Genomic DNA, 12,691 nt, shown 5'->3' with positions numbered 1-12,691 from the left:
TACTATAGTGAGTATAAAAAGACTACAGAGAAATTTAAATTTTGAAAGTATAAAATAGGATTAATTTACCTTTCATCACAGTAAGAAAATTTCATATCCAGGCTGTGTCGACTGAGAAAAGTCTTGCTATCTAAAGGAATTTCAATATTTGATGGATGAGGGATGGGTTCACAAATCAGCACCAAGCATGTCATGGGTGGTTTCTTGTACCCACACTGAGGTTGGTTACTGTTGGTATCATATACGTGGATATGGCCTGTGCAGTGAAGCACCTATGTATGAGCAAGAAAACAAGCGGTTACCTTTTTTTTTTTTTTTTTTTTAAAAGGGGGAAAAGAGAAATGCAGGTCAGTAGTTGAGTTTGACCTGACAAACTTTGACAAAAGTGTCACAACCATCTGTAACTCTAGTTCCAGAGGATCTGATGCCTTCTCATCTCTTCAGGCAACAAGCATGCATGTATACACTGATATACATGGAGGTGAACCATTCATGCACATAATAAAAAATGAGGGCTCACTTATAACCCAGACTATGGGTCTAATGCCCTCTTTGGCCTTTGCAGGCACTGCAAGCACATGGCACACTTTCATCCAAGTAAATCACACACACACACACACACACACACACACACAGACACACACGGAAAAAAAATTATACATCAGTCTTTATTTATGTATTTTTTTAAAAAGGCCTCGGGCTGGGGATTTAGCTCAGTAATAGAGCACTTGCCTAGCAAGCGCAAGGCCCTGGGTTCGCTCCTCAGCTCTGAAAAAAAAAAAATTAAAAAAAAAAGCCTCCTTGTGTAAGTCTGGGCTGTCTTTCCTCCTTCACTCATCATTGATTTTTCTGTGATGACTATGGTTCAGTACTGAACAAGGAAATTAAACAGTGATGGATAGAAAATTAAACTTTAAAAAAAAAAAGCCAACTGACTAAGTTAGCTTGGTATAGGAATACCATATTTCCCATAACTTAAGTTCATATCTCAAACTGGCGAATTACTACACTGTTTTAAATGGAGATCACACACACTGGATGCAAGCACAAATTACTACACTGTTTAAATGGAGATCACACGCACTGGATGCAAGCGCAGAAATGCAAAAGGGAACAATTATAATTTCCTCATCATTTTTTAAAATTTATTTTTATTTTATGTGGGTAAGTGTTCTGCCCGCATGTATATGTGTGCACTGTGTGTGCACCTGGTGCCTGAAGAAGAGGTCAGAAAAGAATATTGGATCTCTGGAATTGGGAGTTATAGATGATTGTGAGCTGACACATGGGTGCTGGGAACCAAACCAGGTCCTTGACAAGCAAGTGCTCTTAACCACTAAGCCATCTCTCCAGCTCCCCCTCATACCTCTTAAACTCTTTAGAGTTTGGGTTGAGACAAGGTCAAGTTCATTTTGTTTTCTGAGGTAGGGCTTGCTGCACTTCCCTGGCTAGCTGGAACTTGCTGTGTAGACAAGGCTGCCTTCAAACTCATAGCAGCCCCCTGCTTCCAGGTGCTAGGGTCACTTTCACCACTCTGGTGAAAGTTCTTGATACCAGCAGCATGTAAGTGCATGGAGTTCTCTATAAATCAACGCCCACTCAGCTTCCTTACCTTCCACGTCGCAGACTTTATGTTCATTGTTCTCCCCCGGCTAGTTAGAGTACATTTCATTCTGAGAAAAAAGCTTCGCTGGGTGTTTTGTTCTTTACCTTTTTTCACTGGGCCTAATGAAAGCAAGAGACAAAGTTTTAAGTCATAGCTAAACATAGAAATTCGTTACACTAAGAGTAGCAAGGTGACCACCTCAGCATTAACACAACATTTGCTCCCTTTTCACCCACTTCAACACATCCATCAGGTCTGACGGCTCCACCCTGGGCAGTGTTTATAAGACCACAGAGAGTCCTTGAATCGAAGGAGAGTCTACACTTTACATGACTACATGACTGTTATTCATCTGTGCTGGTGTAAAAAAAATATATGAAAATGGTATGCGTTTGCCCTAAGTGTGCTGTCAGTATATAAACATGTCCCCCTCCCCCACAAAAAAGAACTTGAATAAATACTTCATGTCCTTTACCAAATTTGATAATTCAATTTTGAATAAGCAGCAATGTATTTATAGAATTTTAAAAATATCAACTTACCTTTTGGTAGTAAATAGCATCTGTGTGAAACCCAGACAGAATGTTTTATAGTTAGAGAAATCATGCCATAGTAGTACTCTTAGCACTCAGAAGGTTTAAGGAGGCTGGAGAGTTCTAGGCCAACCTGAGCTACACAGTGAGACCTTGTTCAAATTTAAAGTTACAGAAATGGGGATTGGGAATGTTGCTCAATGGAAGAGCACTTCCTTAGCACATACACTGAAGCCCTGGGTTTGATTCCCCAGTACCACCAAAAGAAAAGTCACAGAAATAAAGCAGGGATAAATCAATTCAAGTCTCTGTAGCCTTATTCCAAACCTTGTAACTAAAAAAATGAGATTACATTCAGATGACTGTGGAATAGCATCTTGATTTCCTATTTTTATTGCTTAGTCTGGTTCAAAACAAATGTTTCATTTATATGAAATGCCCAGAAAATGTGGATTAGAGGTTGCTCAGGGAGGTATAAGGAGATGGATGATATAAAGGTATAGAACTTCTTAGTCTACAGGGAGTCCTAGACCAGCCCTGCCTATATAGTGAGACCCTGTCTTAATACACACAAACAAAATAAAAACAAGTATTTTTTTTTCTAAAATTAAAGGTATGGTGGTGGTTGGCCTATGTCTATGAATATATTAAAAATCATTGAAATCTATCAAATTTAGGATACATTTAGGATATATAAAACTAAGATCTTAGAAAAAAAGCAAACACAAAATACTCATTATTCAGAATCTAATGTGTATACTGTGAGTGATGCAAAGATGAATAATTTTAATTATTCATTAATTAAATGATTATGAATGCCTAAGTTGAATGTAAAGTAGTCAAGGCTTAATAAGAATGCTTTCAAAGAGAAGAGACTAGATCCTGCCAGAATTTAAAAAAAAGACAAGTACACTGTGTAAGAAGACACAAGTGTGTAAAACTTCAACTTCTGCCTCTGTAATCCAACAAGCACTTCACAAAACTCTCAAGTGTTCCAGGCCTCTCTTACTACTTTTGTTAATATGCAAGCATCCATAACATAATACTTTTGTTTTTGAGACAGGTCTCACTCTGTAGCCTTGGATGGTTTGAAACTAGCTACATAAACCAGGTTGACCTAGAACTCAAAACATCTGCCTGTATCTGCCTCCCAAGTGCTAGAATTAAAGGTGAGCACCACCACATGTGGGCCTTCCAACTAGTCTTAAAAGCCTGGTCAACTCCTCCCATCCCCCTTTGGACACTGAGAAAGCCTGAACCCAAATTGCCACTGTGTTTTCCATAATTGTCTAAAATCCTATTACCTGTCATTTGTATTATAACTTCTTGCCTTAATACTGTATTTTCATTTATAACTGTCTTGGTCTTGGTTTTTTATTTATTTTTCCATCTTGTCTGCTCGTGTGTGTAATTACCTATTAATTCAATGAGTTTTAAAACTTTTTGTTTGTTTTCTAAAATGTAGAATAACAGTTTTAACAAAGAACAGTATTAACATTAAATGTAAAACAACATTCTTTCTTAAATCAGTTCATTACCAAAAAGATAAAATTAGTCTGACTGAAAAATCACCTGTCATATTAAATCAAACAATAGATTTTTCTTCTCACCATTTCTGTGTGTAAGCATTTCTCTCATTTCCTCATGGTCACATGGATGAGTAAAATCAAACACACTGTGTCCAGTTAGTTCAAACTGTAAACACATTAAAAACAATTAGATCTACATCATATAATCAAAGTACCCAGAAGGGCTCTTCATATACGAGGACTTTACCTGAGTTAACCCCATGTATTTGTTGACGTTATCAGAAATGTAAATCATGTCACCATCGTCTGTAAGCACCATAACAAAGCCATCCAGGGCTTTCAAATAGAAGCAGTTCATTTGTGCTTTCATTTCATCTTCAATGTCCAGATCACCTACAAGGACACAAGAGGGAAGAAACAAAATAAGGCTTTATCTTAAGTACTTTTAAATATCTTCAGTACATATATTTATTTCTGTATATTTTCATGAGATTTTTTCCCAGTTGTTTTACATAACTGTTTAAAATAAATTTGCAAACAGAGAAATCCATGGGGGGGAAAAAGATATTTTAAAAAGACAGGCACAGCTTTATATGCAGCACTAAGGAGGAAGAGGCAGGTGGAACTCTGTGAGTTCAAGGCAGCCTGGTTTACATAGCAAGATACAGATCAATCAGGGTTACAAGGTGTCTCCCTGTCTTAAAAAAAATGGCGGGTGGGTGGGGGTGGGTGGAGGGGCAATAGGTACAACAGGAGGAAATGGAGGAAAAATGTCAATATCTTGAAAATGTCTGAATGAAGCTTTAAAAGCTAGTAAGAAAAAGGATGCTGTCATGTGGAAGAATGGAGAGTATGTTCTAGAGGATGAAACAGTGACAACTTTATTGGGTTATAATATCTATTCACTGATCATGCTAATGTACCAGGAGCTATAGAGTTATATTTGCATGTTTAAAAATAAAGGGCAAACCAAAACAACTTACAGTACAAAAGGGACTATTCCCATAGGTAACTAAGAAAATCAAAGATTGATTAATGGAGTAAAAAATAGTGAAAAGATTTAAAGTATACATATCACAGCATAATTAGGTACTTTTAAAAAGTATTGTATGGGTGCCATATTGGAGAGATGGCTCAGCAGTTAAGAGCACTGGCTGATCTTTCAGATTAGCTGGGTTCAATTCTCAGCACTCACAGCTGTCTGTATCTCCAGTTCCAAGGAATCTGACATCCTCTTCTGGCCTCTGCAGGCACTAGGCATGCAAATGTTGAAGATAAAACATCCACATATATTTATATATATAATATATACATATTGTGAGGCCACAGAGATGACTCCAGTTAAGAATGCTTGCTGCTCAATCAACAGGACCATATTTTGGACTCCAGCACCCACAACATAAATACTTGGCTCATAAATACCTGTAATTCCCGCTCCAAGGGATCTGACACCCTCTCTGGCCTCCAATGGCACTTTCATGAACATATTAACATGCACACACATGTGCGTGAGTATGCATGCACACACATATACACAATAACTCTCTTAAAAGAAAGCATTGTGGCCACCTGCTAAAAGTAATTTCCAGATGTTTTTAACTTATAATTTTTTGGTCTATTATGTTCTTGAAGAACTCACCAGCATCCAGAAGTTTCCTCACACGTAAGTAACTGATGGTGAGCCTCATAACAGAAGCTTTATCAAGATGTGAGCTCACATTGTGGGGAAGTGGCAGCTGATGAGCAAGCTCATAAAAAACTTCGGACTCTTTGCTTCGCCGAGATCTCGCTGCATCTCTAGACTTTTCTTTTCGACGTTCAGAACTCATCCTACTTAACAGAAAAAAAGAAAGAAAAGAGACAAGAATGTATATGTTAGTTTGTCTAAACTTGAATAAAACTAATTTTGCATTTTCCTGTGTACTGTATAAGGATTAGAAGAAGGCATCTAATTATATAAGACTTGTGTGGGAGATGAACAAAATTTTATAAAATAGCTATACAAATTTTGGATCACTGAAAACATAATAAATTCTGTTAATATGTCCAAGTTTTAAACATTTCCAAAGCAGATGCTTTCATCCCCAAACTTACAGTAGTCTATATATCTAATGCCTCACAGTCATTCCAGAGTATTCTCAGCATAGAGAAACCCTACGTAAGTTTGAAGAAACTGAAGTTGGACATAATAACTTGAAGACAGGTAATAATTTTATGGGCAGTTTAAGGTGTTAATGGTTATTTATAACTCGATCAGTCTCTTTTGACATCAATACTTTCCCACATCCTCTCTGACCGTGGGAGTTTATATTAGCAGCTACAGCAGGCTGCCACTTTCAGATTGCCTATTTCCTTAATAATGGATACCAAAGAGACGCAGGAGTGTGGAAGAAATAAAGATGCACCATAATTCCAACCCATGAGGGTGCTAGTAAAGGTAATAGAAGCATCAATACAATGAATGATACATGTTGAGGAATTTTCCAAAAGCAATTTTGTGTTGTGGAATATTAACTAGGCAAATAAATGTTACATTTGTTTATGCTGTGGAATATTACTTTAACTATGTGAAGGCATGTCACATTTATATTAACTCTCCATGTCATGATTTGTGAGTTGGCTGGTGGCTCAAAAAACAAAACAAAACAAAAAACCTTGGTCCAATTTGTTTATCATATCAAGCAGAGCTGTCTTCCTTTGCTTACCTGCCTAGCAACATTGAATTGAATGTCAGGCTAAACCTGGCTCTGTTCTTAGCTGCTCCTGTAAGTCTGCCACTATCAAATATTAATCTAAATGAGGTGCTTAGTTATCTCATAACAACCTATAAATAGATTAAACAGTACTCCTATTTTACGAAAAGAACCTGGGCTCCATAGATTAAAAGTAGCAACCGTGTAGCAAATAGGATGGGCACAGACCAGTATTTGTCTTTATTCTTCCACAGTCTTCTCTATTAATGGAGAATGCTGCCTCTATTTTCCTCCTAAGCTCCAATCTTAATAGATCAGTGATTTGCTAACTGGTGAAAGCAGCTCTTGGAATCTACTAAACATTTAGTAATATAACAGGGACTTTTTACTCAGTTCTCGTACTCTATGAAGGAAGCACATAATCGCTTCTTCAAGTCTCCTTCCTTTGAATGTGAGGCTGAAAGCTACATGCATAGAAACCACCTTCTTAAATAATTGTCAAGAGTTCTCAGCAACTCTCTTGTTATATAGTTTTCAAAGTCTAATAAAGAATGCATATATTTGTTAGATACTAAACTGTGATACAAAAATTTCAATTCAAACATTTAGTGGATGTGTCCAACTTTTTGACATCAGGACACAACACTGTCATGAACTGTGCAACTGAGCTACAAAAAAGTTTCAATAAAACCTCATAACTTATATTTTATGTAAGTTTATAATTACTTGTGTTAGCCACACTCATAGATATTGTGGGGCACATGTGGTCTGCAGGCCACTGGCTGGACACATCTGATTCTAGAGCAATTTGACTCAAGAACCTTAAGATTGTAAGTAGCACTTTTAAGAAACATTGTCACAATTAGAGGGTAGTTATGATTAAAATACATTGCATACAGGTACAAAATTCTGAAAGAATAAAAATACTGTATAAAGGAAACATCACTTGGAGCTACTTATCTAAATGAATCAGTATATTCTTAATTATCTACAATAAAAAAACTATCAAGGCCACATGAGTGCCACAATGTCAACAGTTTGAAAACTTTTAAGTGCATTAAAAGTGCTTTGTTTCCCTTTGCATTTTGAAATAAAATGTGTAATCAAATAGTTTTTGAAACTCACTTCATTGATACAATACTCTGGAGCTGGGGTAAGGGAGACAGCAGAGATCCACTGGGTTATAATGGACACCAACAAATGCTGTTTACACACACACACACACACACACACACACACACACACACACCCCTACACACCTTTTTCAGGGTCTCACTGTATATCCCTGGCTGGCTTGGAACTTGCTATGTAGTCCAGGCTGACCTCAAACTCACAAAGATCCATTTGCCTCTGATCCCCAGCTTTGGGATTAAAGACACGTGCCATCACGACTGGCACATTTTTCCCCTTTTAAATTCATGTGCAGTGGTGGCTGTGGGAAGCAGTACTCTATTTGAATGACCAGCAATCAACCTAAATATTAAATCAGTCTAAGCATAGAGAACCTTATAAGCAACTTGAAATACTCAACTACTCTCCCTTTTCTAAACCACTTAACCAATCTAAACTACTGAAAAACAGCCACTCAAATGAAACACTTGAGGGAAAAAGTGAAAAAAGCTTCCAGGGTTTTAGAATCTGAACTGCCTTCTTTCTTATCTACTCCCAGGAAGGCTCTGTATCAGTCATCTACAGTAGAACTGCAGGATTCACAAGGAACATGAGCAGACTTGCAGCAAAGTACTGTTTCCTGCAAATTACCAATTCCATTTATGATGTTTTAAGTACAGATCAAGTGAAATTCTGCTTCTTCAATGTCTACGTGAAGTGGTATTTCAGCCAAGTATATAAAGTTCTGTCTTTTGAATAATTTGCTTAACAGTTTCCATAACTATTCTACATATAATATATAAACTAGTAAAATAGCTAAATCTTTGTAGCATTATGGTTTCTGCTTTAAAAAAAAATAAGCACTGGATATAAAATTAATAATCTTAAAATTATTTTGTATAGAACTCCAGAAAATATTTTAAACCACTGCCTTATTAAGTTTACACACAAAGTTTGTGAGTAATTTGTTGTATTATGATGAGACTCTATAACACAAAAGAAGTACAGATGTTTTAAGACATTTGTTGGCTTCCTGACTACAAGAAGATGTGATTAAGAGCTGAAATTCAGGCTCCCTGGGTTAAGAGTGCTTTGCTGTTGTTGCTGATGACTAGAACTCTGTTCCCAGCACCTATGGCAGACAGGTCACAATTGCCTGTAACTAGCTTCACAGGAATCCAACACTCTCCTAGCTGCCACAGGCGCGCGCGCACACACACACACACACACACACACACACACACACACACACACACACACACGGGGGTGGGTGGGTGGGAGGGAGCACAAGAGAGTGCTTACCAAGGTTACAAAGTTAATAGTAGGACCTATATTCTAGCTTAAACAGGCAGGCTGAGAATCCACATTATTAATAATCATGAAGACATATTCATAATCTAGGCTATTATTACAAAGTTTAAACTCTGTTGACTTAAAACATCTAAATGCATAAAGAAGTTACAGGGTTAACTTTGGAATGTAGGACTGAACACTAAGCTATTCAGAGGGATTCCTTACCAGACTCGTAAATCCAAAAGCCTAATTTGAAAAGCACCTACTCTGATGGCAATCACCTGCTCACCACTGGGCACTGGCCAACTTCTATTAAGAGAGAAGTCTACCCATGTATTCCCACATGTTGATATCTGCACAGAGCTGCTAAATAAACATCTTATTTTACTATTAGGTGTTTTTTCATTTGCTCAACATCAGTCTGTTACAGCAACTTCCTTATTTTGTTTGCACTAATTTTTACAGGGTTCTTCTTTACTATATAAAGCTAAACTAAAGAATAAAGGCTGAGATTTTATTTCTTTCTTCCTGCCCCTTTTTTAAACCACAAAGCAGTTCAGACCTCCTTAAGATAATGAACACAATGTAATTAAAAATACATTCTCAAATGAAGTGTATCCTGAGACTCTTTTTTTCATTTTTTTATTAAGAAATTTTCTATTCACTTTACATACCAACCACAGATTCCCCCAACCCCCGCCTTCCCCCCAACCCACCCCCATCCCCACATTTCCAAATCAAGGTCTCCCATGGGGAGTCAGCAGAGCCTAGCACACTCAGCTGAGGCAGGTCCAAGCTCCTCCCCCCTGCACCAAGGCTGTGCAAGGTGTCACACCCTAGGCACTGGGCTCCAAAAAGCCCACCCATGCACCCGGGATGGAGCCCGATCCCCCTGCTTAGGGACCCCCCAAACAGTTCGAGCTAAACAACTGTCTCCTGTATCCAGAGGGCCTAGTCCAGTCCTATGGGGACTACATAGCTATGAGTCCACAGTTCATGGGTTTCTGAGACTGGTTTTTAAGCAAGAAGGGGTCTGCTGTTTTAACAGTGAAAGGAGGTTTTATTTTTTATTTTTTTATTTTTATTTATTTATTTTTTTTTGAGACAGGGTTTCTCTGTGTAGCTTTGCGCCTTTCCTGGGACTCACTTGGTAGCCCAGGCTGGCCTCGAACTCACAGAGATCCGCCTGCCTCTGCCTCCCGAGTGCTGGGATTAAAGGCATGCGCCACCACCGCCCGGCTTATTTATTTATTTGTTTGTTTGTTTGTTTGTTTGTTTTGAGACAGGGTTTCTCTGTGTAGCTTTGTGTCTTTCCTGGGACTCACTTGGTAGCCCAGGCTGAAAGAAGGTTTTAATGTCATAATTTTCATACAACAAGGGGAGAGTTTACCAAGTTTTCGTTTATATTTTACAACACATTTAAGGGGATTAAAAAAATACCACTAGGACTAGAAAGCTGGCTCAGAGAGAGCATTAAGATGGTTAAGAGAGCATACTGCTCTTGCAGAGGACCTGAGTTTGGTTGTCAGCACCCATATCAGGCAGCTCACAACATCTGTAACTAGTACAGGAGATCCAATGTCCTCTGTAAACACTTGCATTTACATATACATACTCTCCCATACTTAAAAATTAAAATGGAATTTAAAAAATCATTTTATGTGTATGGGTGCATGTCTGTACACCATCTGCATGCTGTGCCCCACCCCCAGTGGCCAGAATAGGGTGTTGAATTCTCAGGATCTGGATCATTGTTAAGCCTCCATATGTATACTGGGAACCAAACCTGGATCCTCTACAAAATTAGCAAGTGCTCCTAACCACCAAGCCATCTCACCAACCTCAAATTAAAAATAAATCGCTAAAAAATTTGAAAAAATAAAAAACCCTATAACACAATCACTACTTGATATAACACCTCACAATCCCATATGAAATTTAGTCTAGACTAAATTTGTGTTGCTGTTTGCACAGGACTGTTTACTAGTTTTGGATGATCAAGGAAGCCCTCAATTTTGCATAATGTAACATTAAGACAAACTTATTTCTTGCATACTTACAAGCTGCTCAGCTATTTTAACTTACTTTAATGGACTTTGGTTCTATTATATACATTCCCATATTTTAGAAATATTAACCATTTGTTGCATTAGAAGTTAACTTTTCCAGAACCCATTTCCTCTCATCTGTTTATTTTTCTCTACTTAGGCAGTTCAAACCCATTTAAAAATTAAACTTTTTCCTTATTTCTGATGTCAATATATTAAATTATCACCTGTTTTTGACACACATTTTGCTCAACTAACTTTTTAAATGATTTTATTCATACTTTGTACAGATAAAATGATTTAAATATGTGGCAAGAAGCATCAGTAATCACTAGTTGTCTAAAGACAGTCCTTGTATGGTGAAGATTCAAGGCAAAATGAATCTGTGTGTCTCCTTCAGGAGATCTGAACAGGTATAAACCAGTTACCAAGATCCCTAACAGCAGGAAGTATGACTGAAAAGATGAGGTTTAAAAAATATTTCTTGAGCACTTACACTTAGGCACCATCTTAAGTGTTTTCCATGTTACTAGCTCACTTAGAAAGCCCCCTCCCGGCAAAATGGCAAGTCGCCTTCATGAACTAACTCAGAATGACAGAAATTGCTCTTTCATTCAAAAAATACTGAGAAGGGCTGAGGGATGGCTCAGCAGTTAAGAGCACTCACTGCTCTCACAGAAGACCAGAGTTCAGTTTCCAAAACACACATAGTGGTTCACGACTGTCTATAACTCTAGTTCCAGGAGATCTGATACACTCTTCTGACCTTGGAGGTACTGCATACATGTGGTACAATTACATACATACATGCAAAACAGTCATATACATAAAAATAAATCTTTTTGTTAAAGTAGAAAAAAAAAGACCAGAAAAATGTTAAATCCTATGTATTCAATATGCTACAGAAATTTTGTTATAACAAATTTATTATTTTATTGTTTATAATAAATAAATATATTAGTATTGACTATACACATGTATCAGGACTGTGCTGAGGGACTAAGAATATACAGTGATACAGGTTTATTGAAGGTAACTTAATGCAATATTCTCAAATGCTGATCTAGCTATACCACTTATCACTTGGGAGATGATCTAAATTTCAACTACCTTTCCCCCCGTCTTTATAAATTCTGACTCAGTAGATCTGAGGCAGAGATATTATTATTATTCTGAAGAAAAATGTATTTATTTGGGAGTCACTGACTAATTTTTGTTGCTGTTAATGGCAAGGATTCTTAAACAAAGAAAAAAGGTATTATGTTCTGTGTAAAGTCTTAATAAAAACACACCCTTTCCTAATTCCCTATTTGTCTTTTTAACTGTTTGCTACACAATTCTCAGCCACTCCGAACAGTTTCTGAAAAGTACCTCATCTCATCCCTTTGAGCTTGCTCACTCTATCCTCTGCCTGGATCCCCTTCCCAACACATGACTGAGGAAATTTATGTGAGAAACTTTCCAGACTCAATTCAAACATTCTGTTTGTTTCTAGTATTTTTCCAAACTGCTCCTCTTCTAGTTATATAGCTATCTTCACTCATATTCTTCACAACTCTCAAGCTTCTTCCAGAAGAAAACTGTCTCATTTACTTCTGTGCTCTCTGCACAAATGTGCACAAATTGGACTTTGATTTCAAGCAAGGAACTAACTGCCTCTTCAACATTCCTTTTAAATATTTCCAATGTTGTGCTCTGTCGGTGCTCCTACCATCCTACAGTTTTGTTTGTGACAGGGTCCCCTGTACCCGGGCTGGCCCTGAACTACTGACCCTTTAGCTTCCATCTCCTTAGTGCTGGGATGATGAGCATATGTCACCATGCCTGGAAGTCCAGTGCAACTAAGTCAGTACTAGGAACAAAACGTTTTCACTGGGAT

General features: G+C 37.5%; 1 protein-coding gene across 5 annotated transcripts in view; it reads right to left on the bottom strand.

The window, feature by feature from the left end:
• The window catches only part of Hif1a (hypoxia inducible factor 1 subunit alpha), a 49,294-nt gene that overhangs the window by 16,465 nt on the left and 20,138 nt on the right, over window positions 1–12,691 (bottom strand). For 3 of the 5 annotated variants that reach the window (XM_059279098.1, XM_059279101.1, XM_059279103.1), the window contains exons 2-6: window positions 5,308–5,501; window positions 3,916–4,061; window positions 3,750–3,834; window positions 1,613–1,725; window positions 70–272 (exon numbers count right to left, since the gene is read on the bottom strand). In XM_059279098.1, coding sequence (XP_059135081.1) covers window positions 70–272; window positions 1,613–1,725; window positions 3,750–3,834; window positions 3,916–4,061; window positions 5,308–5,501 — 741 coding nt within the window. The remainder of the gene's footprint in view (window positions 1–69; window positions 273–1,612; window positions 1,726–3,749; window positions 3,835–3,915; window positions 4,062–5,307; window positions 5,502–12,691) is intronic. The other 2 variants (XM_059279100.1, XM_059279102.1) reach the window with 1 other exon arrangement.

This window comes from Peromyscus eremicus, chromosome 14, assembly GCF_949786415.1.
Source record: "Peromyscus eremicus chromosome 14, PerEre_H2_v1, whole genome shotgun sequence".
Lineage (NCBI taxonomy): Eukaryota > Metazoa > Chordata > Mammalia > Rodentia > Cricetidae > Peromyscus > Peromyscus eremicus.
This window is presented reverse-complemented; position numbering and strand designations above follow the sequence as displayed.